This window comes from Microchirus variegatus (assembly GCF_963457635.1).
Source record: "Microchirus variegatus genome assembly, chromosome: 4".
Classification (NCBI taxonomy): Eukaryota; Metazoa; Chordata; class Actinopteri; order Pleuronectiformes; family Soleidae; genus Microchirus; species Microchirus variegatus.
The window spans coordinates 33,434,677-33,462,574 of record NC_139805.1 but is presented as its reverse complement, the minus strand read 5'-3'; the positions used below and the strand labels follow the sequence as shown (position 1 = coordinate 33,462,574).

General features: G+C 42.3%; 1 protein-coding gene across 1 annotated transcript in view; it reads right to left on the bottom strand.

The window, feature by feature from the left end:
• The window catches only part of ptprfa (protein tyrosine phosphatase receptor type Fa), a gene marked incomplete at both ends in the record, with an annotated part of 258,404 nt that overhangs the window by 2,386 nt on the left and 228,120 nt on the right, over positions 1-27,898 (bottom strand). The window contains 9 exons of the mRNA XM_083887919.1: positions 980-1,134; positions 1,989-2,114; positions 3,405-3,531; positions 11,153-11,331; positions 16,001-16,286; positions 17,847-18,001; positions 18,750-18,869; positions 23,207-23,382; positions 24,536-24,659. Of these exons, the coding sequence (XP_083744045.1) occupies positions 980-1,134; positions 1,989-2,114; positions 3,405-3,531; positions 11,153-11,331; positions 16,001-16,286; positions 17,847-18,001; positions 18,750-18,869; positions 23,207-23,382; positions 24,536-24,659 (1,448 nt within the window). The remainder of the gene's footprint in view (positions 1-979; positions 1,135-1,988; positions 2,115-3,404; positions 3,532-11,152; positions 11,332-16,000; positions 16,287-17,846; positions 18,002-18,749; positions 18,870-23,206; positions 23,383-24,535; positions 24,660-27,898) is intronic.

Here is a 27,898-nt window from a genome sequence, read left to right as displayed (position 1 = left end):
TAAATAACATGGAAAAAAGTATGTGAGAATATAAATGTAAAGAACAATAAAATACTGTAAATAGCTTTTAAAAAAACTATATAAACTTAGTAAAAAAAATACATTACACTGTAAAGAACCCACATTATAAAACAATATAAATATATAGAACAATAAAATACTGTAAATAACTGAAAAAAACATATATAAACTGAGTAAAAAAGATATGCATTACACTGTAAATAATCCTCTTCATTTTCCAACTTGCAGAACGATAACTTCACACAGGTTAAAGTGAGGTGGGGCCCCTTTAGGGAGGGTTTCCTACTGAGATGTTGTTGTTTAAGGGGGACGGGGAGGCGGCTGCTCACTGCACATTTCAGTAAAAGCAGCCCTCAGGCTCCGAGTGTCGGGGGGCCCCCTATCGGCTCGGGGGCCCCAAGCAGTTGCCTGCCCTTGCCCGTTCACAAGCTGCGCCCCTGGTCCTGGTGAGCAAAAAATGCGGATTTTCTCCATGGGGTTTGGTGCGGAAGTGCGAGTGGTAACAGATTTCAGTTCCCAGACGTAACGGTCGTCTAAAGGTGCATTCACATCAAATTCAACACCATTTTTTTGGGGGGGGGGCTCAATGAGACGTGCTTTACTTGCTCATGTTAAAATAGATGAAATTGGGCAATAGCAAAATAGCAGGTTAAAGGGAACGACCGAAGCGAAAGTTGGTTTAATTTGTGCGTGTCGTGCAGTTGCGGACGCGCCGTAATCCATTCGCGCCGCATACACGCACAGTTTAGACCGTGTGGCTATAGATCATTTCAGTCGACAACAGCTGCTTTGGACTGAATAAGGAGGCGTTTGTCCGTTCTGTCAAACGCTGTCCGGACATTTCTGATGTCCTGAAAACAGCTGTGTGGCGTCTGAGAGGATTGTGGGAATGAGGACTCACAGAAACACCACTCTACATGTATTCCCACTGTGTGTGTGTGTGTTTTCACGCGCTCACCTGCAGTGCACGGTGATGGGTCCGTCCTGTCCGAACTGCTCCTTGGTTTTATGCACCTGGCCGATGAAGTCGATGAATCCCTCTCCAGTCTTTGGCACTCCCTGCTCCGGCCAGTCTGTGAACTGAAACTGCCTGATGGTCCTCGACTGACCGTCCTGACGAGCACAAACGCAGAAATCAGTCAAGGAAGCTGTGGGTAATTAGGCGTTAACGTGCTGTTCCTGTTGAAAGACATTTATGTAAAAGCGACTGGAGGGTTTTCGGGACCTAAATTGACTTATTTTTTATCGTTTATTCTTCATTAATTTTGTGCGAAAGTAGCCAAAATACATAATATATGGGTTTTTTTCATGTTCCTGTCTTGTTTATATGGTGGTTGCTATGGTAAAAAATGGTTTCTTTTGTGTTTATTATTGGCTTTTCCTCAAATTGTCTTCACAAATGAGTATAATCCAGTTCAAATTGACGACTTCTGCCCAACTTTAGTGTGTTGTATTTGGTTTACAGCTACAGATTCATCAATAATTCATAGATGATCAATTTTTTAGTTATTTATGTCAATATTCTCAGATTTTTCAGCCACTTTCTAGTCCCCGTCGGCTTTTTCCCGCTCACATAATGGTTTCTTATTGGTATTTTGTAATATTTGGTCTTCTTAGCGATGCAACACTGCCTTCTTCTCCTTCCCTTCCTCGGAGGTTTAACACAAAGGTCACAGGGTCAAAGACTCATTACAGGTAAACGAGCGAGCACAAAATAATGGCGTCCATGTTGTGCAGACGTTGTCGAGTGAACTCTGTGCCCCGTGTGAGGAACGCGCAACTCAAACCCTTCCATTTAACAAAAAAAATCCCAAAATACAGAGACAAAAAAAGACCTTTATATGAAACGAATGAGTCATTCAGCCAGCGAAAAACATTCTTTGTGATAAAAATAGTGTCCTCAGCGTCCGTGTCCTTCTTCCCCACACACACACACACACACACACACACACACACGGTGAACTCACCCTGGCGTCCGTGACTTTGAACTCTCTCAGGATGTACTGAGGCATGTTGTACTCGGCCATCGGGTCCACGACGAAGTACTGGTAGCGTGCGGAGCGCTCGGCGGGCCAGTACTGATGGCACTTTTCCTGGAGGATGGGACGGAAAAAGAGATTTTCAATAAAAAAAACTATGTTTACGGTAACTTTAAAAAAAATAACAATTTGCTGCAGTTTCTTGCCATTAAACAACATTTTCTGGCTTGAAACTAATATTTACACCATTGGTTCTCAAAGTGCGGCCCGGGGGCCAATGGCGGCCCGCAGAAACATTTCTGGCGGCCCCGCAATGAATTACACTTGATAGTTTTAATCCAGCAGCTACTAAGCTTGTTAAATGTTTATTGGACATTACTGGATACAGACCAATAAGTGTAAACAAAAATACTGGGTATTTACCTGGTTTCTATATGGTGAATTTTAGTGTATTATTGGGTTATAAGCTGGTAATAAGCAGGTAGCTACAGCCCCCAATTACTAACTATTTACCCAGTAAATATATGGTAACAGAAATGTGTTACTTGGTATTAACCTGTAATTAGAAGGTTAGAACAATGGCCAAAATACTGGGTAATTACCCAGTAAATTATAAAGCGTTATTATATTAACGCTTATATTACTTAACGCTAAACTGTAGAACTGCAATCTGGTCATTAAAATTATTACAAATGGGATTTCTTTAGTTTTTTTTTTCATTTTTTTCCTTTGGTGGCCCTCAGTCCAATGTTGGGTTCCTAAATTGGCCCTCGGGTATCAAAACTTTGAGAACCCCTGATTTACGCTCTCCTGTACCAAACTCCATAGAGAAAATTTGCGTTTTTAGCTCACAGGGACATAAGAGCTACTGGTTTACTGCTTCCTTCTATGAAAGGTTTGTGACACTTGGTTAAATCTGAGCAAAGGATTTAAAACTTAGAATTCATTAAAGGGATACTTCACCGATTTGAATGTGGCTTTGTATTGCTAGAATAGCAGTAGTATTTAGTAGTAAATAGTTTTCCATTTTCAAAATTTGCCCTACTGTGATGCAAAACGCGTCATTTGACTCACAGTAGGGCACATTTGGATAAGGGAAAAATAGATTTTTTTTACAAGTCAGGGAAAAACTGATTCAAAAAACACATTCAAATCGGTGAAGTATCCCTTTAAATAACATATTTCAACTTCTTAATGCAAGCAAAAGTGGTTCAACACCTCCTGTGTTGCCGTGATGTAAAATCACTGCTTTTTTGAATGGGGTTTGGTGCGGGGAGTGAGCGGTTTACAAAATGCTTTCTAAAGGTCAGATAGAGGTGCAAACGTGGTCTCAAAACATTATAAATCATAATTTAAACAGTTCTGATAATTGACTGAGTGCATCCTTAGAACACGCTGCCTCACCCTTCCCATCTCGCGCAGCTTGGTGAGCATGACGACGATGGTGGAGTTGTGCTCCCACAACATTCTCCAGAAGTCCTCTGTGGTCTCAGATAACGGGCCCTGGGTGGCCATGTACGCCCTCTGCTGCCTGCAAGATCAAACAGAGACAACCACGTCGGCTTTAATCCTCTGGCGGAGCTGCACCTCCGTGTCGTTTTCCATTTCTTTATGTCTTCTTTGTTAAAAGCTGTGACTTTTGTGAGTGGACATGCATGACCGGAACGACCCAGCTATGGAGCCCGAGGGCCGAAATGAGGTGGAAGTTCTGCTTCTCTTGCGTTTTCTTATCCGATCCGATGCGATGAACAGTCCTTGGATTTATATAAAACAGAAATCGTCTGTTACTTTAAGGCCTTCGCATCCACACAACCCCACTGTTGGAGCTCGGAGGTTTTTCGAAAACCCTGCTCTGGATACGAAGACAAATTGAGATGTTTGGAAATGATGCAACAGTTCAGGTCACGGTCGCTTCAGGGTTTGGTCACAACTTCACAGTCAGTGTTGGTTTAATAAAATAAATAAACTTACTCAGCCACTTATAGATAAACTGAATCTGATAACGGTTTTAAATAAAAAACATTTTAGTTAAACGAGGTGACAGGAGGACTTTAGCCCCTGAAACACTTTCCTTACGACACACTTATTTATCCATTTATGCACTTTGTGTTGTTGAGCACTCACTGTTTGAAAGGTGCTATATAAATAAAAGTATTATTGTTTTTATTATCGCTGAAACTCGGCGAATAAAAACACACTGACGAGACACAGAGACGCTGATTAAAGTTTGTACCGGTGAAGCATGTTGCAGTTGCTGTGTTTGAACAGAGGGAGGCAGTAGATACACAAATAACATTAGTTAGGCACCTCATGATACGATACACAATACATGGTTCACGATACCAATAATATCACAATACGGCGATTCTGTGATAATCAAAAATATTGCGGGTCACTTGCACCCGAGTTTCCCTCTCCCGGTGAGTTACTTTAGAGCTCCTGAAGTTATGAATTAAATAGTGCTGTCAAACGTGCGTAAACGTTGACGCCGTTAAACGCCGTTGACGCGAGTTAGCGCATAACGCGTTTCCACGACGACTGACCGGAAAAAAGACGCGCGTGACGTCATGTTTACGTGACTCCCCGATTGTGAAAATTAGTCTCTAAAGTAACGTTAAACTTTAAAAACAGAGGACACGTACGCAGTTACACAGGTACGCTGGTTATTTGTAGCGCTGCTCTTTTCCTTCAATAAACAGACCGCTCCAGTTCGACTGTAAGCGCGCTAATGGCGCTAAAAGGAGCTAATGCAGCTAACGGAGCTAACTGGTAAACGGTGCTTGGACTCCGGTGACGCGGCGCGTAAACATGACGTCATTCGCCAGTCTTTTTCCGCTTAACGCTATGCGTTAATCTGCGTTAACGCATAGCGTTAACCTTTTGCACAGCGCTAGAATTAAAATATCGATATTTGTCGTGGTGTACAGATTATCGCATTACACGAAGATGGCGATATCGGACCAAATTGATATCTTGACCCATCCCTGCTGCCCACATACATGCTGAAAAAAAGGTGGTTTAGGGGTTTTGTTGCTCATGAAAATGAGTCTTGTCAGGTTTTTTATATAAAATACTGAACATCTCCACCACCTGAAATGCACCGTGGGGGGTTTTATGACATTAACGCCGTCTCGTTCCGCAATAATCCTGCAAAAAAATGGACAGAAAGTCCTTTCGGCTGAGCTGAATTTCACCCTCCGCCGCATGCCTTTAACAGCGTATTAGTATCACAGCGGTTCGGTGACATCCCATAATTGTTGAACGGAGCTCTCGGGTGTTAAATAATTTCATTTTATGCTCCTCACCCTCACGACTGTTTTTTTGTGTGAACACAGCACTGTTTTCAGGACGGACGCCGTCACCCAGCTCTGGGCCACACACAGCAGGCTACCACTTGGTGGCACTGTTGAGCCACGCATGCAGCAGCAGCAGTGGCACTCCAGTGTTTTCTGTTACCTGATGCCATCAGAGCTCAGTGATGTGATGTGTGTGTACCAGTGATGACTGGAGGCGCTGCTGTGTCTGCCACCGTCCTGCTCTGAGGATTGTCCCTCTCTGCACCAGCGTCTGGGGCCACAACTTGAATATTTTCAAAAACACAACGACCATAAAAACTTAGGAAGCAAAGCTGCTGTGTTTTTGGGCCTGCAGAGCTGCAAGAATGGAGGGGTTTTATTTTTTTTTATTTTTTGAAGTGGAGTTGTCTGAGGTATTGACACATATGAGGATTTGCTACCATTGCCAGGAAGACGACGGTGGACACAAAAATAAATATATATCAGGACCTGGTTAAGTCTAAGATTATTTAGGGATATGTTAAGCACAATTTATTTGTGTTATTTCATTGTTAGACACCCTTCTCCATGGACTTTGGTGCAGGAGAGCAAACAGTTTACAAACTTTAGTTTCCAGTAAGAAAACTCTGTCTAAAAGCTAAATATATATAGCCAAGGAAAATCATTCTTAAGATACAGAGTCATTGACGTAAGCAGGTGAAGACTTCATTAGATGAGCCCGTTGCTAATTGGTTGAACTCGGCATCTGTTTCTCAGGCTGGTTCCTGGTGACACTAACAGTCTGGTGTTAAACACAGCAAAGACGGCTCTAAATATAATCATCATTACCTCATACAACCACACTTAAAGCATAAATAAACCCCTAAACCACCTTTTTTTCCAGGTGCAAATGTGTTGTTTCTTTGCTGATGATTCCTCCTCTCGTTCACGGAGCTCTCAGCCAACTTCTTGGCATTTTTTCAAAATCAGTCATTGGGCAGAGTTACCGTCATAAGAGAAGGTTAAAAAGCTGCTGTCAGTGATGCCATCTTTTGGCTAACCTCCAGTCCTTTACTGCCATTAGAATCTCTTATGTCACATCGTGAGCGCATACTTTTACAGTTCTGGCTCGTGATTGAATAAAGTTCTGTGAGATAATGGAAAAGTTCACGGAGAACTGAGCAAAGCCGTGTTAGGATATAGAGCTATTTAACAAAGATTTCAATTAAAGGAAGGTCATCGGATGTTGGGGGTTTAATATGCAGAACTGCATCGTAACTGACCACCGTGCAATCAAACAAACAAATAGTTTGGCTGCTTAATGAACTCCACTCCACAACATTAAATAGATTCTGACCTGCTAATGTTGCTGTAGTATTGTATACTATATTGAAAGTCAAACTCAGACTGAGGGGGATTAGAATTGGTAAATTTTTTGGTTTTGTCCAACAATCGAATCTCCAAAAAAGGGGAACCAAAGACGGCCACCGTTTCTAGAAAGCCATCTCTCCTAGAAAGCTACAACAAGCATGTTTGTTGACATGTTTCTCTTGTTGTTCCAATCATTCAGTACATTTACATGCGCAGTTAAGTCAAGCTAAGACCATAGTCCGACTATGACAGGCAATCGGACAACTTCTGATATTCAACTTTTAGTCTGACTAAAGTGTTTACAAGACATTAAGAAAACTGAAATATAGTCTTAGTCTGACTAAGTATAGCTTGATTTTTAGTCAGACTAAGGTGTTTACAAGACATTAAGAAAACTGAACTATAGTCTTAGTCTGACTAATACTAGCTCTATTTTTAGTCAGATTAAGGTTTTCACAAGACATTTAGAAAACTGAACTATAGTCTTAGTCTGACTGAGACTAGCTCGATTATTAGTTGGACTAAAGTGTTTACAAGACATTTAGAAAACTGAACTATAGTCTTAGTCTGACTAAGACTAGCTCGATTTTTAGTCAGACTAAGGTGTTCAAAAGACATTAAGAAAACTGAACTAGTCTTGGTCTGTCTAAGACGAGCTCGATTATTAGTCAGACTAAGATGTTTGATGTTTACAAGACATTAAGAAAACTTAACTACAGTCTTCGTCTGACTAAGACTAACTCTATTTTTAGTCGGACTAAGTTGTTTACAAGAAATTAAGAAAACTGAATGATAGTCTTAATCTGACTAAGACTAGCTCGATTATTAGTCAGACTAAGATGTTTGATGTTTACAAGACATTAAGAAAACTGAACTATAGTCTTAGTCTGACTACTAGCTCTATTTTTAGTCAGACTAAGGTGTTTACAAGACATTAAGAAAACTGAACTATAGTCTTAGTCTGACTAATACTAGCTCTATTTTTAGTCAGACTAAGGTGTTCACAAGACATTTAGAAAACTGAACTATAGTCTCAGTCTGACTGAGACTAGCTCGATTATTAGGCAGACTAAGGTGTTCACAAGAAATTAAAAAAACTGTACTATAGTCTTAGTCTGACCAATACTAGCTCTATTTTTAGTCAGATTAAGGTGTTCACAAGACATTTAGAAAACTGAACTATAGTCTTAGTCTGACTGAGACTAGCTCGATTATTAGTTGGACTAAAGTGTTTACAAGACATTTAGAAAACTGAACTATAGTCTTAGTCTGACTAAGACTAGCTCGATTTTTAGTCAGACTAAGATGTTTGATGTTTACAAGACATTAAGAAAACTTAACTACAGTCTTCGTCTGACTAAGACTAACTCTATTTTTAGTCGGACTAAGTTGTTTACAAGAAATTAAGAAAACTGAATGATAGTCTTAATCTGACTAAGACTAGCTCGATTATTAGTCAGACTAAGATGTTTGATGTTTACAAGACATTAAGAAAACTGAACTATAGTCTTAGTCTGACTACTAGCTCTATTTTTAGTCAGACTAAGGTGTTTACAAGACATTAAGAAAACTGAACTATAGTCTTAGTCTGACTAATACTAGCTCTATTTTTAGTCAGACTAAGGTGTTCACAAGACATTTAGAAAACTGAACTATAGTCTCAGTCTGACTGAGACTAGCTCGATTATTAGGCAGACTAAGGTGTTCACAAGAAATTTAAAAAACTGTACTATAGTCTTAGTCTGACTAAGAATAGCTCGACTTTTAGTTGGACTAAAGTGTTTACAAGACATTAAGAAAACTGAAGTATAGTCTTAGTCTGACTAAGACTAGCTCGATTATTAGTCAGACTAAGGTGTTCACAAGACATTTAGAAAACTGAACTATAGTCTTAGTCTGAGACTAGCTTGATTATTAGTCTGACTAAGGTGTTTACAAGACATTAAGAAAACTGAACTATAGTCTTAGTCTGACTAAGATCAGACTTTTAACATGCATGTACACAAAAGATCAAGACTAATAAAAGGCCTCCAAGACGTTCATGAAACAACTCTGACCCACTTCTTATGTAACACAGGATTATTATTAGCATCATTCCAGCTGCACACTCACACTCGGCCTTGATGTTTTGCATATTCTAAATAAAATAGTTTTCAGACAAAGAAACCAAAGACGAACAACACAAGTGTGACTCACTAACAGGAAAATCATCGTATCATTTCCAATTTACATAAAACCCATCAACAACGGTTGCACAGTTGCATATTTCTGAACAGGCCGTTCTACGGGGAGTCACAAGAGAGTGCTGTAACAGATAATAATTGGTTTAAGCAGGGAGTCCATTCCATTTAATCCGCTTCTAACACAACCGCTAATGATACACTGATGCTGCTGCTGCTGCATCACTCTCTATCTCCCACCACCACCACCGACTGAGCGACTGCAGCTGATACTCAGAGAGGTCACTGGACACCTGCGCTAATCTCCCTGATCACGACTACGCCTCCGGACCTTAATCTGCGCTAATCCACACGCCGTGCACTTTAAAAGGCTGAGCTCAGAGAGCTGCCGGCTCAACCGCGTTCTCACCTTCTCTTAATTACCGCTACAGGAATTAGAGAGGAATTACAAGGCACTCCCGCCTCCTTTCGCTATTCCCCCTTAGGTGGCGCCGCGGCGCCCGAGGGACTTCATTAAGCGCCGAAAGGCGAGGACGTGATACAAGCAAGCCCCTCGCTATAAGTAAAAAAGAGGAAGTCCCGATTCATTAGTCCCTGTGTTACTCTGCTATAGAGCACTGGGAAGTATATAATTCCAATTAGTGCCCGGGTTTTTCTGCAAAGACTGTGGCTGTGCTTCAACAACAATATCAGAGCTGACGTCTGATGTGAGGAAAAATCAGCTGCACCGCGTATGGAGCTGTCACACACACACACACATATGCACAGATGAACTCTACTTAGTTACAGACAATGGTTTTCTTTAGTTTAATGAGCTGAGAATCCAGTCTGAAAAACAACCGTAAAGGTACAGCAGGCATGATCTTTTCCTGACGTTAATGATCAATAATTATTTAACAAACCGCAGCTTCTCTTGACACTGATCTTTAGCAATCAGGGTAGCTTATGGCTGATATATGATGACATTTTTTTTTTTGCAGATTCTTCTATTATTTCCACCTCCGTCTGATAACAAATACAAGAACATGTACACTCACACACAGTGTAAAGTTTAGTTTGACTCAGTCCCACATACAAAGTTCTGTTGGCCCACATACTCACTAGAGCAGGTGTGCAGTGAGATTAAAACCCAGAACCCGTCTGCAGACACACACGACCACTTCATATTGCGACTACATCAGAAAACACAACCCTGCAACCCTGAGCCAAACAGCTAATTAGATTAAATCCACATTTGGAAACCACAACCCTAAGGACCCAATGGCCAAATCTATCCTGTTTGAGTGAAATGATAATCCACTTTTTTGGTTAGTACCTGATAAAAGATTAATAAATTGCTTAATTTTCTGAGCTGGCTTGGTTCACATTCAAACGCTAATCTCAAAAGCTCAAATCTCAAAAAAAGAAATGGAAGTAATGTGATCAGATATACGGCTCAGTTATTGGTCAGCCTTGTAGGATCTTTTCTGCTGGTCTAGTGATGAACAGTGCCCCCCAAAGGCAAGCAGGTGGCCAGTGGTTGGGCGTGGGTTTTCAATCCACATTCCCCCATTTAGAACCGAAGAGAACTGGAAGGAGAACCATTAAATGGTATTTAATGGTCCACACAAATAAAAGCGCTAAGTAGAACCATATAATGTTCTTCGGCTTGTCCTCAGAGAACCCTTTTTGGCTCCAGGTAGAACCTTTTTGGCTCCACCAAGAACCCTTTCAAAACCCTATCTTCAGGAAAGGGGTTTTAAAGGGTTCTCTGGATCAAAATGGTTCTTCCTGGAACCATTAGTGTTACCAAGAACCCTTGGAAAAACCCTTTCTTCAGGAAAGGGTTCTTCAGAAGCAAATGGTTCCAGGTAGAACCTCAGCCCTTGTAGAAGAACCCTTTTGGAGCCCTTATTTCTAAGAGTGCAGTTCTGGAAGGCCCCAACTCTTCCTTGTCCGCAGGTAAAATGGCGCATTTTAGTTAAGCTAGCTAGTATCTTCACCCCAGAAGACCGTGAAACCCACGACACGCCGCTCGGTTTCTCGCCTGTGGAGAATGAGGGCAACACCTGCAGCTCATGGAACCTCAGTTGGCAGCTTTGTGTCGCTTTGGGGGCAACGGTGCTCGGCTAAAAGATCATGTATCTCACTTCTCCTCACTGGTGGAGAAAGGTGGAAGGTGTGGACAAGAGTTCACACCAGTGATTAACCGCTCCAGAATCCATCCAAGCCTCTTTCAAGCTTGGTCTACGTTCACACCAACCCAAACGGACCCTACCAAAGGGTAAAGGCGCCAGGGTTTGGTTCAACAACACTTAGATAAAGATAAAGTGGTCCGACTTCTTACCTGTAGCCGTCAATGAAGCTGGCGTTGATGTAGTCGGAGCCCTCCACCCCTCTGATCGGCTGCAGGCAGACGCGCGTGGACTCGAAAGGCATGATGTTCACCAGGCGGTTCTTGAATTTGTTGCACGGCAGGTTGGCACTGATGAATCTTGAGGTATGTGCTTTGGAGTTGGCCAGTTTCTGCAGAGACACACACACACACACATACACACTCATGTCAGACAACCTGATCCTCCGGCATCTGCCGTCTGCTCCAAGTGCTAAGAAGAATCTGCACCGGGAAACTGACTCGCTGAACACGATGGGCCTTTGTTCTCTGACTTTTGATGTCGCGCGTGTTAAAATTCATGTTGAAGACAAGTAAAAACAAGCCGCCCCCCCTAATATATATACTGTGAGCTGAAGTTGACAAGCTGCTGCCAATGCATGTCATACCAAGGAGAAGAAAACCTCTGAAGAGCCAGCTGAGTGGTGAGGAGGGAGGGCGCAAGGGAGCGAGGCAGCGAGCGAGGGAGGGTCTTTGTTGACAGGCTCTAGTGATTCCTTGGCACTACAAGGGCAAGTGTCAATATGAGAGAACTTTTCAATGGGCTAATTATTCTCTGTTCAGATTTACAGCCGCCCTGCTTGCTCGAGCAGGAAGCATAATTTAGATTGGGCAACTCCTTCTCCTTCTCCTTCTCCTTCCTCCAGATGTGGTCGGTTAAATCTCTGCGGTGCAGCTAAGTGCAGAGCTGCAGCTCACTCAACCCCCGTGTTAAACCATCTAACCCAGCAAGGGCCATGTCTTTATTCTGACAGACTTCCAGTGAGTCTCAAGCTGTCCTCAGTCCGTCCAACGTCCTCAGCTTCTCCTGCAGCTCAGAGGTTAAGCTCTCGCTCAATTCACTTCTTTTACAACGGCTGAAGATGAAAATTTCTCCTCTTTCTAAACCTCCACTGAATCATGTACAGTATATACACTCATGGGTCTTCTTCATATACAGTTGCTAAATGTCTATATGTAGTCTTTTGATTATCTTTCTATACATTTGATTTCATCATTATATACAGTCACTAAATATCCTTATATACAGTCACATTATTATCGTCATACAGTATATAAAGTCAATACATTTATAACATAACCTAACATAACCCTAACCCTTACAAAGTTAATAAATGTTCAGGGCGATGCCAACTATTATGATGGTGAATTTCAAGTCATTCCGAGATACTTTTTTTTTTTAGACTAAACTCAGCTCACTGTCAAAGTGCATCAGGGCAAATGGATCATTTTCTGAATTTCAGAAATTCATAGAAATTATACCTTAAGAGGTTTGCAAATATTTTTGATTGATCCTTGTTCAAGGCGATGCCGACTATTATGATGGTAAATTTCAAGTCATTCCGAGATACTTTTTGTTTTTGAGAAAAAAGTCAGCTCACTGTCAAAGTGCATCAGGGCGAATGGATCATTTCCTGAATTTCAAAAATTCATTAAAATTATTCCTTAAGAGGTTTTCAAAAATTTTCGACGGATACTTGTTCAGGGCGAAGCCGACTATTACGATGGCAAATTTCAAGTCATTCTGAGAAATTTTTTTTTTTGCTGATGAGCCTCCGCCTTCCTGGTGCAGCATGATAAATCAGTGAAAATGAAAATTCCTCCAAAACATTTGAAAATCAAAGATGCACACCATCGGGTCATGCTCAAACCATATCCAAAGTCTTAGGGCAATCTGACTAAAGGTCAGCGAGATATGCCTGTCACAGACAGACAGATGCAACTTTTTTTTATAGATATATATATATATACAGTACATCCATGTGTTCCTGCCTCCTTCACTCTCTGAAGCTGTTGCAGATGCACTGAGAGGTAAACACGCGTCATAACTCCGCCGCAGATATTTCCCTCTCGTTGAACACAGTCGTCGTTAAAAAACACAAGCTCTTTTTACACGGCGTTAATTTCAGTGATGGAGATGGTCTTTAATGTTATGAGCGCCACCTGTCTCTGAGTTCAAATATCCTTTCAAATGAAAGTGTTCCGGTGTTAATAAGGATTCAGGTAAATCAGGTAAACAGGAACACACACACAGAAGAAAAATAGATTTAATGTTCACTCCTTTATCTTGGCGTTTGACAGCGAGAGTGCTGGCATTTATTTACCTTTAAGGGAGTAGTTTGACTAATTAAAAGTATATTAATTATGGCAGTTTTCAAATGTAATCACTGTGTAAAACAGCAGCAGACACGCTCCCTGTGTGGTCTGTGCACAAACTGCGTCACTTTGTTATTAATGAAATCCCAAAAAGACCCTGAGTGAAAAAAAGACGAGTTTGTGTTTTGTGTGAAAAAAAACAAAAAACTTTGTGAAAGTTGAACTTCTCCATCGGCCGACGTAATGATGTTATTTCTGTGAAATTAGATTTTCATGACCTGTTTTTTCCCAGCTGGAAACCAATAAAAATGCCATTAATTCAAATTAGACGGATCATGACAGACAGAGACGTTTTGGAACCGCTGGGTTTTCAACTACTGCGGCTTCTCCTCAGAGCTTTTCATTTCCATTTGTAAAGTCAACACAAAAGAAGCCGTTCTGAAAGAAAAAAACAAGTGACTGTAAAGTAAAATACACAGAATCTTCTCTTCACACATTATTTATGTTAAAAAGTAGAGGCTGAGAAGATGCAAATACAGCTATAAATGTGGAATCAAGAGTGAAAACAAACTCAGTCTTGGTGAGCTTTATCAGAGTAACTGCACCTGCTCCGACACGACTGCTCACTTTTGGTTCGCGAGCTCGCGGAGACGTCTTTGTCCTGAAAGTGTGTTTTTACCTTGATGCAAAAACGCGTAGAAAAGCTCTGACGCTTTTAAAAAAAAATTCCTAAAGACGAGGAAATGAAGTCAGACTCCATTTGGGGTCTTAAGCGTTATTCGTGTACATGATTAATGCTGTGTTCACACTGGACGTTGTACAGGTCGAGTTACCGTACAAAGTCAATGCACAGATGCAAGTAGACGCAAACTTTGTGTCCGCTGGGTTGCGTCAATTACTGCGTCGCTTAATCGCTGCTCTAATCCCTGAACCTTCACTGCGCCAATTACTGCGTCGCTTAATCGCTGCGCTAATCCCTGAACCTACGCTGCGCCAATTACTCGTCGCTTAATCGCTGCGCTAATCCCTGAGCCTACCAGTGCGTCAATTGCTGCGTCAATTACTGTGTCGCTTAATTTCTGCTCTAATTCCTGTGTCTACCAGTGCTTCAATTGCCGCGTCAATTACTGCGTCGGTTAATCGCTCCTCTAATCCCTGAGCCTACCAGTGCGTTAACTGCTGCGTCAATTACTGCGTCACTTAATCTCTGCTCTAATCCCTGTGTCTACCAGTGCGTCAATTGCTGCATCAATTACTGCGTCACTTAATCGTTGCTCTAATCCTTGTTTCTACCATTGCCCCAATTGCCGCATCAATAACTGCGTCGCTTAATCACTGATCTAATCCCTGTCTATCATTACATCAATTGCCGCATCAATTACTGTGTTGCTTAATCGTTGCTCTAATCCCTGTGTCTACCATTGCGTCAATTGCTGTGTCAATTACTGCGTCGCTTAATCGCTGTGCTAATCCCTGCATCTACCACTGCGTCAATTACTGCGTCGCTTAATAGCTGCTCTAATCCCTGCGTCTACCCTGCACCAATTGATGTGTCGCTTAATCGCTGCGCTAATCCCTACATCTACCACTGAGTCAATTGCTGCGTCAATTACTGCGTCAATTACTGCGTCGTTTAATAGCTGCTCTAATCCCTGGGTCTACCATTGCGTCAATTACTGCATGGCTTAATCGCTGCCCTAATCCCTGCGTCAATTGCTGCGTCAATTACTGCGTCAATTACTGCGTCGCTTAATAGCTGCTCTAATCCCTGCGTCTACCATTGCGTCAATTACTGCGTCGCTTAATCACTGATCTAATCCCTGTCTATCATTACATCAATTGCCGCATCAATTACTGTGTTGCTTAATCGTTGCTCTAATCCCTGTATCTACCATTGCGTCAATTGCTGTGTCAATTACTGCGTCGCTTAATCGCTGTGCTAATCCCTGCATCTACCACTGCGTCAATTACTGCGTCGCTTAATAGCTGCTCTAATCCCTGCATCTACCCTGCACCAATTGATGTGTCGCTTAATCGCTGCACTAATCCCTACATCTACCACTGCGTCAATTACTGCGTCGCTTAATAGCTGCTCTAATCCCTGCGTCTACCATTGCGTCAATTACTGCATGGCTTAATCGCTGCCCTAATCCCTGCGTCAATTGCTGCGACAATTACTGCGTCGCTTAATCGTTGCACTAATCCCTGCGCCAATTGCTGCATCAATTACTCGTCGCTTAATCACTGTGCTAATCCCTGCGTCTACCAATGCGTCAATTGCTGTGTTAATTGCTGCGTCACTTAATCACTGCGCTAATCCCTGTATCTACCACTGCGTCAATTGCTGTGTCAATTACTGTGTCGCTTAATCGCTGCGATAATCCCTGCGTCAATTGCTGTGTTAATTGCTGCGTCACTTAATCGATGCGCTAATCCCTGCGCCAATTGCTGTTTCACTCGCAGTGAATTTTATGTCGACTGGGACTCGCATCAATCGCTGCTACAATCGATGCGTCGATTGCTGGGTAATTCCCTACGTCAATCGCTGCATCAAACGCTCGAGTTGAAAATGTTCGACTTTGGGGTACAAACGCTGACAAAGCATTCGTACACAGCTCATAAACCAGAATGTGTGTATGAGTGTGTGTTTAGCTTAGCTTTTCTGTGGGATGACAAAGTCAGAAGTGGACTTTAAGGCGGCCTCACCTTGAACTCCAGTTCCATGGTGGTGACGGTGTCTCCTGGAGGGATCTGGGTGAGCTTCTGGATGTGGGCGTACAGGTTGCGGGCGGGGACCTCCGTGTTGCCGCACACGGCGGCCTCCAGCAGGGCCTCGTGGATGAATATGTACTGCTCCTCCGTCTGCACCATGTAGTTCCTCTGAGCGCGCATGCACGTCACGTGGCCGTAGATGTCCACCGACTTCTCGTGCTTCGTCCTCTCCAGCATGGCCTCGATCACGATGAAGCAGCCTGTGCGACCCACGCCGGCGCTGGTGGAAAACACGGACGTTGAAAAAGATCCGATGCAACGTTTGACAGGAGAACAGAGTCGTACTTTTACAAATGCGTTGTCACGAGCACAAAAACTACAAAGGAGAAGCATGTAAGACCTAAGATGGCTGCCACTGATGTGGACAACCAACTGGACAGTATTTTAAGAACTTTAAGACATTTATGTGTGTTGTTCTGTTACATCACATTTCATACTTGATTGATTGTGTTATTTGTAGTAGGGTTAACCTAACCGCAAGGTTAGGGTTGGGGGGTTAGGTTGGGGTTACTAACTAGGGTTAGGGTTACTAACTATGTTAGCTAACCCGTAACCCTAATATGGTGACAACCAACTGGACAGTATTTCAAGAACTGCAGGAAAGAACTTTAAGACATTTGTGCGTGTTGTTCTGTTACATCACATTTCATACCTGATTGATTGTGTTATTTGTAGTAGGGTTAACCTAACCCCAACCCCAACCCTAGGGTTAGGGTTAGGTTAGGGTTGGGGTTAGGCTGGGGGGTTAGGTTGGGGTTACTAACTAGGGTTAGGGTTACTAACTAGGTTAGCTTACCCGTAACCCTAATATGGTGACAACCAACTGGACAGTATTTTAAGAACTGCAGGAAAGAACTTTAAGACATTTGTGCGTGTTGTTCTGTTACATCACATTTCATACCTGATTGTGTTATTTGTAGTAGGGTTAACCTAACCCCAACCCTAACCCTAGGGTTAGGTTAGGGTTGGGGTTACTAACTAGGGTTAGGGTTACTAACTAGGTTAGCTAACCCTTAACCCTAATATGGTGACTTGTTATGAACTACAAGTCAACATATTTGGAAAAGCAGAGGTTGAGAGACAACCATGAAGCTAGCAATAGCTGCTAACCACATGGTGTCCACACCCCAACTCGTGTCTAAATGGCCCTTTTGTTGACCATAATTTTCAAACATGGACATGCAGTCAAGGAAAACCGGTAGTATTAAATTAAAGTATTAAATAGAATACAGTTTTCCAGACACTTCTCTGTTGTTAGTACATTAACAATATAAAGAAACCACACAAAAATCTAAATAAAAGTCGAAGATAATCCGAGCTCGCAGACGAGAGCAAAAGCAGGAAGGTCTGTGTCTGCGTCATTTTCCATTTCATCAAATGGATTTTAAGCTGTTTTGTGGTGAAGAAAAATTAATTGACTTCCATAATTCAACTTTAATTTTAAACATAAGTGCACATGAGTCTTGTTTGCGTTGGACAAATTGAGCCCCTCTGCCACCTGTTTTGGCAGAGTAATCACAGCGATTACTAATTCAGTATAATTAATTACTTTATGTTGTTAGCAATCAGGTTTTTAAAAAGTGACACAGATTTCCCTTGTGTCTGTTGTCGATGAGTTTGTGTGTGTGTGTGTGTGGTGGGTTAGTCAAGAGAGTCAGGAGGAAATTAATGCAAATACTGTGTGATAATCTCTGAAGACGTTTACTTCTGATTTGGTGACTGAGGACGGACGTTAACACCAGGTTAACACCAGGTCTCCGTGTCGTCGTGTGGTTTTTACCTGCAGTGGACCACCATGGGTCCGGCGTCTGGAGGGTTACAGGCCTTGACTCTGCGGAGGAAGGCCAGCGTTGGGGTGGGATACTCAGGCACTCCGTGGTCCGGCCAAGCCATGAACTGGAACTGTCGCACCTCTCTCTTCTCACTGGAGCCATTCTGCACACATTCAAATCAAGACATTGACAAATTAGTTCACACTGTGCTGATTAAGCCTATCAACAGCAGCACAGTGACATTTCCACACTGCTTATACGGTAGGGAGGGATTTCTTTTTGCACCACGGCTCACGAAGAGGCAAGGCAGAAGCACACGGTGATAGTAAAGCAAGTGACAACACCAACCAAATGTTTCCGAAGTGAATTCAACAGCGGAAAAACAACCCTGAGATGTTTCTGCTCCACACTCATTTTGGTCAAACAAGACAATGAGGAAGATGAATAACAATGGAAACTCGAGGGCAAAATTATGGGCAGCACATGGGAAAGGGAACTTGGCTTGTAACCGGCGGGTTGCCAGGTTTGAGGGTCAAGGGTCGAAGGGCTGCGGTACCCCATCGCCCACTGGGTGCTGCGTATAGAAAGGTTTCTAGTAGAGGACGGGTTTAAAGCAAAAAAGGAATTTCTTGAACTAAACTTGAATTAAATAAATAAAGACCGAGTTCCACTGTTATGAAGTCCCACACACGTACAACTCACAGTGCTTTGAAGAAGACAGGGAAACACAAATGAGGGCAATTTCCCGGTGAGAAATGACCGCCACTAAAATGGAATGCAGGATCAGCATGTGTGCATGCAGGGAACGCTAGATTTACTGTATGTGGACCCTCGTTAAAATAGAAACCACAGGCTCGTACACAAATATGGCTATATATACATAAAACATTGCATCCATCCAAAGTTCTCACCTTATAGAGGGCGAAGGTGCGTACATTGTACGTCGCCAGCTCCACCGTGTCCAACATGGTCACCTGGATCATCCCGTATGTCTCCGTGCCTCGACTCGGCCAATACTGGTCACACTTTACCTGCACACAAACGCACAAAAAGCACACAAACGTTTTCACATTTTCTAAAGTGGTCTCAATGTAAACATTGTGTATATTTAAATATTCACTCTCTTTATGCTCTGAATCGTTGGCGAACGAACACCTCTCTGTGTCTGTTTACGATCTCTACAATCCATTTAAATCCTTACAACCCAGTGTGAGATGTTGATTTGACCAGTTTTTATTCTACAAGTTCTTTATTTGTGTTGTTTTTAGATATTTTTTTAATATTCTCTGCAGTATTTTACTGTTTTATTGTATGCTTTGTTACAGGTCGTATCTATCGTTTCTATATTTTATTCATCTCTGATGTACAGTACTTTGTTACAACTGTTGTTGTTTTTAAAGTGCTTTATAAATAAAGTTGGATTGGATTGGATCTCACAGACACAGCTATATTATAATTCTCTGAGAAGATTTGGGCAGCATGAGGATAAATACCAAAGTACAAGTGTCCACTTTGTTTTAATATTTAAAATTAGCGTGTGGAAAGTATCATATAAGAGATTTTATTGGTCTTTGGCCTTACACACTCCTGTTTTTGTTGGTCTATTGTGCAGAATGTGAATCATAAATTAGCTTTCTGTCAGTTGCAAGTTCCTCATCATGAATCACCGAAATGAAGAAGTCACATCATTCATTTATATCACGGAAAATGTGACACAAGACTTGATTAAACTTGAACAAAAGCACACACCTCAGGCAAGGTTTCTCAGCGTTGTACGTATCAAATAAATAATATCCTAAAATCCAGATCTGTGTCCAGATCTTGCTTGGACCAGGGCCCACGTCCTCATAAAACCCCCTCTAGCTGGACCCTTCACTTTCTGAGTTATGGCCAAAAATAGAAAATTGATAACGTGATAAATCCAATTTGCCGACAGATATTTTCTTATGTCATGCAAAATGGACAGTTTGGCAGAATCGGCGTGTGTCCAGTTAGTCTTGGCAGGACGAGAACAAACGCTCGGACACGAGTGCTGACTCGAGGGGACAGTTGGCTGCAGGTCGCAGGAGCCGGACGCGACAGATGGCGCAATCGTGCTTTAGAGACCCGGGCGGTGCCGAGGTCAGTGGGGGGGGGGGGGGGCGGGCGTTTGTTTTATGGAGGCTTTGGTCAAAGCGATGTGAGGGAGTTAAGTTCACTAACTGGACAAATGTCGTTGAGCTTAAGACACAAACTTAAGAACAGATCTGAGAGTTAGTTAGCGAACCAGTTATGACGTCATTATACCGTGTGTATAATGACGTCGTAACTGTATAATAGTTATGATATAATATAACATTGTATATAATATCAGTGTGTCATCAGCATACAGCAAAATATGAATTTTGCAGGCGTTTTTGAAGGTTTTTGAATGCCTCATACTCTAATGCATAGTTAGCGAACCAGTTATGACGTCATTATACCGTGTGTATAATGACGTCACAACTGTATAATAGTAACAATATAATATAATATTGTGTATAATATCAGTGTGTCATCAGCATACAGCAAAATATTAATCTTGCAGGGGCTTTTGAACGTTTTTGAATGCCTCATACTCTAATGCATAGTTAGCGAACCAGTTTTGACTTCATTATACGTGTGTATAATGACGTCATAACTGTATAATAGTTATGATATAATATAACATTGTGTATAATATCAGTGTGTCATCAGCATACAGCAAAATATTAATCTTGCAGCGGTTTTTGAAGGTTTTTGAATGCCTCATACTCTAATGCTGTGTTGACACCAGACACAATTTTTCACGTCTATGGTGTCTATCATGTCTGTCAAACACTGAGAGTGCAATAAACGTAGAAATCATCAGACTCATTATGTCTCTAGCGGTGTTCACATAACAGAAAGAATGGCATAATCAACAAGCACATCAAGATGCCTCTCTGAACTCACGAGGTTCCCATAGATACAGATGATTTATTCTGTTCCAGCAGCTGTAGGAAGGAACATGGTAATGGCAGATACTGTACTTGGTTAAATTATGACCCTGGCCTGAAGAACATTTTAAAAGGCTTATTCTAGGGCTATAAAAACAAATGATTTTTTATTATAAAGCAATTATACACAAAGACACTACTTGTACTTCTGGGTAATTTATTCCATTTCGGCCAATAAACTCTGCTAAATGTTACCCACAGGACCTTTAATAGTTGCTGGGGCTTAAAAAAATAAAACTACACACAGCAAATGGAATCATCAATCAAATATGATAAAAGCACATAAAAAGATCAGTAACTTTTTCTAAACATTGGACTTGGAACGTTTTTTATTATTCCTCAGAGTATTGTGGATGCACAAGGTTTCACCTTTCAACCCAGAGAGGTGACCCTTTTAACTCTGGCTTTGGCTCCTCCTCCTACCACAGCATTTAAATCACTTAGATTGATATATTTCATTTTTATTATTAGGTTTTTATTATTTTGGTTTTATGATGTTTTCCTTCCATGTGTGTATGCCATATGTTCATATGTGCTGTACGCCATTGGGTTGAGCCTTGTTGGGCCTACCTACCAACCTACCTCTGTACCTTCATACCTACCTCTACGTACAACTGACATACTTATCTATACCTACCTACCAACCTACCTACCTTAACATAACTGCCTACCTACCTACCACGTCTATCTACCTTCCTACTACCTATCTACCTTTACCTAACTACCTACCCACCTACCTACCTACCTACCTACCTACCTTTACATAACTGCCTACCTACCTATCTTGCCTACCTACCTTACCTACCTCTGTACCTTCTTACCTACCTATTTATCTATAACTACCTACCAACCTACCTACCTACTTTTACATAACTGCCTACCCACCTACCTACCTACCTTGCCTATCTACCTTCCTTCTACCTATTTACCTTTACCTTCCTACTACCTATCTACCTTTACCTACCTACTACCTAGCTACCTTTACATTACTGCCTACCTACCTACCTACCTACCTACCTACCTACCTACCTACCTACCTACCTACCTACCTACCTACCTACCTACCTAGCCTATCTACCTTCCTACTACCTATCTACCTTACCTTCCTACCTCTGTAACTACCTACCTACCTACCTACCTACCTACCTACCTACCTACCTACCTACCTACCTACCTACCTACCTACCTACCTACCTACCTACCTACCTACCTACCTACCTACCTACCTATCCTCTTTCATGCTTGTTTGAAGACCTACATCAACTCGATTGCAAATCTCAGTTTAAACTGTCATGAATGTCAACTTCTAGCTGTCATCTGCACAACAACAACATTTACTGATATACATTTCCTGCTTCAGTTGTTTTTTAATGCAGATCATTGGCTTCTGGGAAACACAGGGGGGTTATGATAAAATGTGTCACATTCTGTCATCAGCTCTAATCAGAATGATGTCAGTGGTCTGTTTTTTGTCTATAACGTCTCTGGTGTATGTCAGCCTACAGGCCTTGCACGGTTGGGAACGGCCAATTATCAACCACAGGATTTCTACCATAATTGCATTGAAAATTTCTCTGAACCAGCTCAGCTTCAACAGCAGCAGCAGCAGCCATTACCCTGGTGACAGGTCAGCGTCGTCTAATAATTTGTGCTCCTCTAAGTTGAACCACATACAGATGTTAGCGACCCTGGCTCAGGGGCTGACGGTCTCTGTCACAAATTATAGTGGCACGCTACAGTTGTGCCCTTTGCTTGTGGAGTAATTATTAATGTGAAGCCGGGTTGACATCATTACTCACATAAACAGCACCGCATGCCCTGCCACCTTTCATCTGCCCGGTGACTGGCAGCGAACGCCTCATACCTCATGTCCACCAGAAGGGTAATGATGCTGTTCTGGAGCCAAACCTCCTCTTTGCCACCTGTGCTTGCATGTGAGGCTCGGTCAATATTCTCTCAGGCTCTGTGTTTGTGTTGATGCTGTAACATATTCAAGAATCCCAGCGGTACCTGCACCACTCTGTATGTGTGTACGTGAGGAAATAAAAGTCTTTGAGTTGAGTCTTTAAGCTAGAGCTTCTCTACAAGATAATAAAAAACATACTTACCAGATAAAAGTTCCAGACTATAAACTGTTTGATTACCGAGTAATCAATGAACAATCTCAGACCACATAATGAAAACTCACTCACTATTTGTTGCACTCTGAAGCAAAAAAGCAAAACAAATAATAATAAAAAAAGGCCTACACATACCGCGGTAACCTTTAAGGATGAATCTGGAAAACCTGCCTAACAAGCCTCGCCCCGACTACAATTAGTATGTCGAATATGACAAATATGTCGTATCATTTTCACTCTTTACTCGCTCACCCGTGACTTCTCCTCGAGGCGCGTCATCATCACGATGGTGCAGGTCCTCTGCTCCCACACCATCCTCCAGAAGTCGGTCAGCGTCTCCGGCAGCGGCCCCTGTGTGGCGATGTAAGCGTTCTGCTTCCTGTAGCCGTCGATGTAGTTGGCGTTGATGTAGTCGCTGCCTGGAACTCCTGGACAAGAAGAGTTAGAGATGTTAAAAGTGGACCCGACCACAGAAAAGTGAGTCTTATTCGTCTCCCTGTTCTGTAATACCCAAATTAACCAATTAGTTTAAACGCAGGTTGAAAACTGTTAGATCAGCATAAACTCCAGGGTCTTTCTCCAGGGGCAGGTTTTGATCGACTGACGTCAGCGTTAATGGGACTGCAAGTCCTTGGTGAACCCAACAATTTCCTCTTTGTCCTCTTCATATTTGCTAGCGATGCAATACTGTGACGCACACTCATCTTCTACCTGTTAGCATAGCAGTTCTGGAATCTTACAAGGACCGACTGTGACTTGCGTCACTGCTGAACGGTTCACGTGACGGGCTTCAAACTTGGCAGGAGACTTAGCGAGGGCCCCGGTGTGAGCTCTCTCAACTTTGGCAGTGTTTGGATAAGAAATGCTTAAGATATCGGGAGTAAGGCAACAGATATATCACGGAAAATGCGCCTTTGTCCTATTCAAAAAACAGGGTATTGCACTAGTTACAGAAGTAAACATTTTCAGCTTTCTGCCTTGTTATTGACATCACAATTCGCACAGGTTCCCACACGTTAGTTGACATCAAATTCAAGGACTTTCAGGACCAATTCCTTCAAATTCAAGGACCGAATGTGCTGGCACAGTTTAAAATGGAAGGGCAACTTCTATCGTCCATGATATCGTCCACTTTTATTGATTTGCAAGTGATCGTCCTTGGGATCTTCAAAGTCAAAGTCAGTCTTTGGAAATTTTCTTTGGTCAGACAGAGATCTTGGAATTTTCATTTCCCAGACATCACTTCGGCATTCGCTGTCGCTTGCTTTAGCTTTACTCGCTCATTGTTCTGCATGGAATCTCACGACAACAGCAGACAGAGACATTGCCAGTAATTATGACTCCATGTTTGTCCTGTGTAGGCCTAGTACATCGAGCAAAGAATGGCCTGAAACAGTAGCTAGACATTTACCTAAATATCCACTTAACTTCTTTCTTGCACAAAATTCAAGCACTTTCAATGATCTATGTCTATTTAGGGATATTTTCACAAACTTTCAAGGAGCCATGGGAACCCCGACACGTTCTAAAATCCCGGATAAACCTGCCGACATTAGTGTGACAGAGGCTTCGGTCTCTCACCGTCCACCGGTGTCAGGATGACCTTGGAGTGGTCGTAGGCGATGACGTTTGCGTATCGGTTCTTTGGCTTGTTGACCTCCAGGTTGGAGTGCTCCCATGTGAACTGCTGTCCTGGATCGATAGACTGAAACACAACAGAGAGAGAGAGAGGGGGACAAAAAAAGAGGGGAAAAATAAGGTGGGAAGCAGAGCGAGCCGGTAACTATTTATTACAAGACAACCCCTATTCCTTTCTGTTGTTTACAACAAATAAATGTGAGACAGAAAGTCATTTGTCATCTCTCCTGCAGCCTGTGGCTTTATAATATGAAAAGCCTGGGATGATGTGTAAGTACCACAGATCCCCACTGGACTGTTTGGACACTAAATCCCCTCCAGTGTTCCACCTGACAGCTCAGGGCCTCATATTACTATGGAACAGATGCAGCGATGAAGGCGAAGCAATGCAGTGAGGGTTTTTGGGATAATGTTTCCCCAAAGCATGCATTAAGTTGAGTGATAGGACACCTCCAGCATTTTATTAAAAGTGAGCAGATGAGGACTCATAGATTTCATTTCTGATGTAGAGCTGGCAGTGAAGCGAAGGGGGGATAAAGTAATGATAACACGGTTTAGTTTGGGAAGCACAAACCACGACCGGAGAGGGCAAAACATGTTGGCGTGATGTTCTTAAGCTGTGTTTGCACATATTTCCACATAGGAAAATCATGATGACGGACTTTAGCCATGCATTTGTGTCTGTTTTTTAACCTTTCTCTTAAAGCGGCAGTCTGTAGCCTTTGGCGTTTTCTGTTTCATTGTTGTTATTCTGCCTTTTGGTGCTTTTCCACGATCCGCGTTCCAGCACCGCACAGCGCGACTTTACCCGAGCGTTTTGGTAGCGTTTTCCCTTACTGTAGCTCCTCCTCAACGTGGGCAGAGTCGCCAACGCACGGCTGCGTTAAACTGCCGTGTTGTTTTATGTTTTATGCGACACAAACTTGTGACTTTGTGTCGCACTTGTTGATTCAAAAAGACTTGTTGACAGAATCGTTCACTACTTCCTGTATGTAACGGGTTGTGATTCGGCCCACGATCGCCGGCTTTCAACAGTGCGGTGGCTAAATACCAGACTCCCCTGTTAAAGGTGCATTATGTAATAAATCTAAAGCAACTGGCCGTAAAATCCTCCTAATATGTCACAGAGACTCAGGAATAATGTTCATATAACAAACTGAACTCACCAACAACAACAGTACAGACAAAATATTTTGCATTAAAAAAAATATTTTGCAGACTGCAAATCATGTTTATGTTTTGAAATCATGTTCTGGCATGTGGCGCCACCTACCGCCGTCTACCAATCATTGCAGTCAGTAAAGTCTCAGCTGCCGAGCATCCACGGGTTGCCAGATACGTCAGAAAACAAAACCTAAAAGACCTCAGTATTTTGAATTTGAATGTAGTAACCGTTTTTGGCCACATTCTTACATATGGCACCTTTAATTATTAAAATTTTAGACATTTTCTTTGGCAGATTAACGACATTTTCGTGGATTTTTACGTTTCTTTAACTGATCTACAGTGACGACGCTCTGGAACCTCATCAGAGCAGATACTAAAATAGCACCAGGTCCTATCCTCGTGTCTGTAGTGGAAAAAACCAACAATTTGTGTGTGTGTGTCCTTCAACTGAAAACAAGCAGTCATCAACGTTTCTTAGGCACATCTTTGCGTTTTCAGTCAACCTCAGTCGGTCTTGACATGAAACAACAAATCACTTCCTGTCTGCGATTTTGCTGGGCAAAAAAACGAGATCTACATCCTAATCCGCATCTGCGCGTTGAACTCATTCGGGCGATGGTTTCGAATGTAACAGACGTTTTGTTTTAATTCAAACGTCACGCGCTGCAGATTTTAAGTCTCGCTGGTTCAGAACTCGGCCCTTTTTGTTTCGAGGGGCAAAAAAAAAACAGATTGAGCCACTTCATTAAACGGACCAGTCGGTCGATCGGAGAGAGAGTCACAGCTGAGCCTCGACTCGTTGTGCTCTACGTAGTTAGAGTGGCTACCTGCCCACATTTTTAATGATGACTCTTTCCTCTCCCATCTGGTAAAAGATTTCAATTCAATTCAATTCAATTCCCAGGGAAACAAACTGCAACAGGAACAGCTCATTTTAATTTTGAAGGTTTCATGTCATCCCTTTAACTGTTTTGACATTTCAGCTGAATGTTTGGACACTTTTCTGTGATATTAACTCTGGCGTGGGTGTGTCTGATGACCGTCCTTCACGTCAGACACTCAGTCCAATCTTTCGGTTTAGGTTTGAAGAATAAAAAGACCCATTCTTGTAAGCCTCAGTTGTTCTGAGAGAACATAGCGATGCCTACATCCTGAAAGAGCCGTGTGTGCCGACCAACAAACTGACGCTTTTTTAAAGCCTCCAGTTTTGCAGTTTTATCTTGGTTTTGTGAAATCTCAAGAGACTCAAGCTTCTGTTTTTTCTCTCCAACCGATCGTGAAGTGTGCTTCTGTAAAAAGCTATTTTCTCTGCATTCATTTGTATGAATTCAGTGTTTGTCGTTTGCCGTTTGGTGACTGCGTTCTATCGTTCGATGGCTGTAGATGCAAGAGAGAGTTAAAGGGACACTGTGTAGTATTTATGGGTTTATATGAACCCAAAATCCACTCTTTTATACATATTATGTGCTCCTGCATTGTCTAGTCGCTGTATAATAGTTTTTGTTTCATTTTCGTAGTGTTTCAAAAAGTCATGTAAAATAACATGCTCGCGGGCCGCGGTTGCATAGCCACTGTTAGCAGAGAGACGCCATGTTTCTATGGAAGCCTGTAAGGACAGATGCGAGAGAGCAAATCAAGCGTCGCTTTACTTGTAGCGGAAGTCCCGAACCTCATCTGCTGACACGGAGAAAGACGACGAGCACGACATTTGACCGGCTGAGGATACCTTAGCGCTCAGGGAAGGGAGGGGGTGAGCAGAGGAGCAGTTCTTTGTTGTAAATTTCAGCCTCTCCTCTAGATGGCACTATCAACTACTTACTTCACCTTTAAGCTGAATTATGACATGCTGAAGATTGATATTAACGCCTTTCATGCTCCTGCTGCTAATCGTACATCATCTAGAACACACACACACACCTGTGAACACACAGGAAGCCGAGACAAGGCCTTTAATATCCTGCAGCTCCACCCCAATCACAGTCTACGACTGATAATAACGACAATGGTGAAGCGGGTTGAATGCACATCTTATTTAACAGCCTTTTAGCTCCGAGGCTCTTTTGTCTCCCCTTCACTGACAGACCGCGGCAGAAGCGCTGACGTGACGTGTCCATCATTTGTTCAGCCTGTCACATTTAT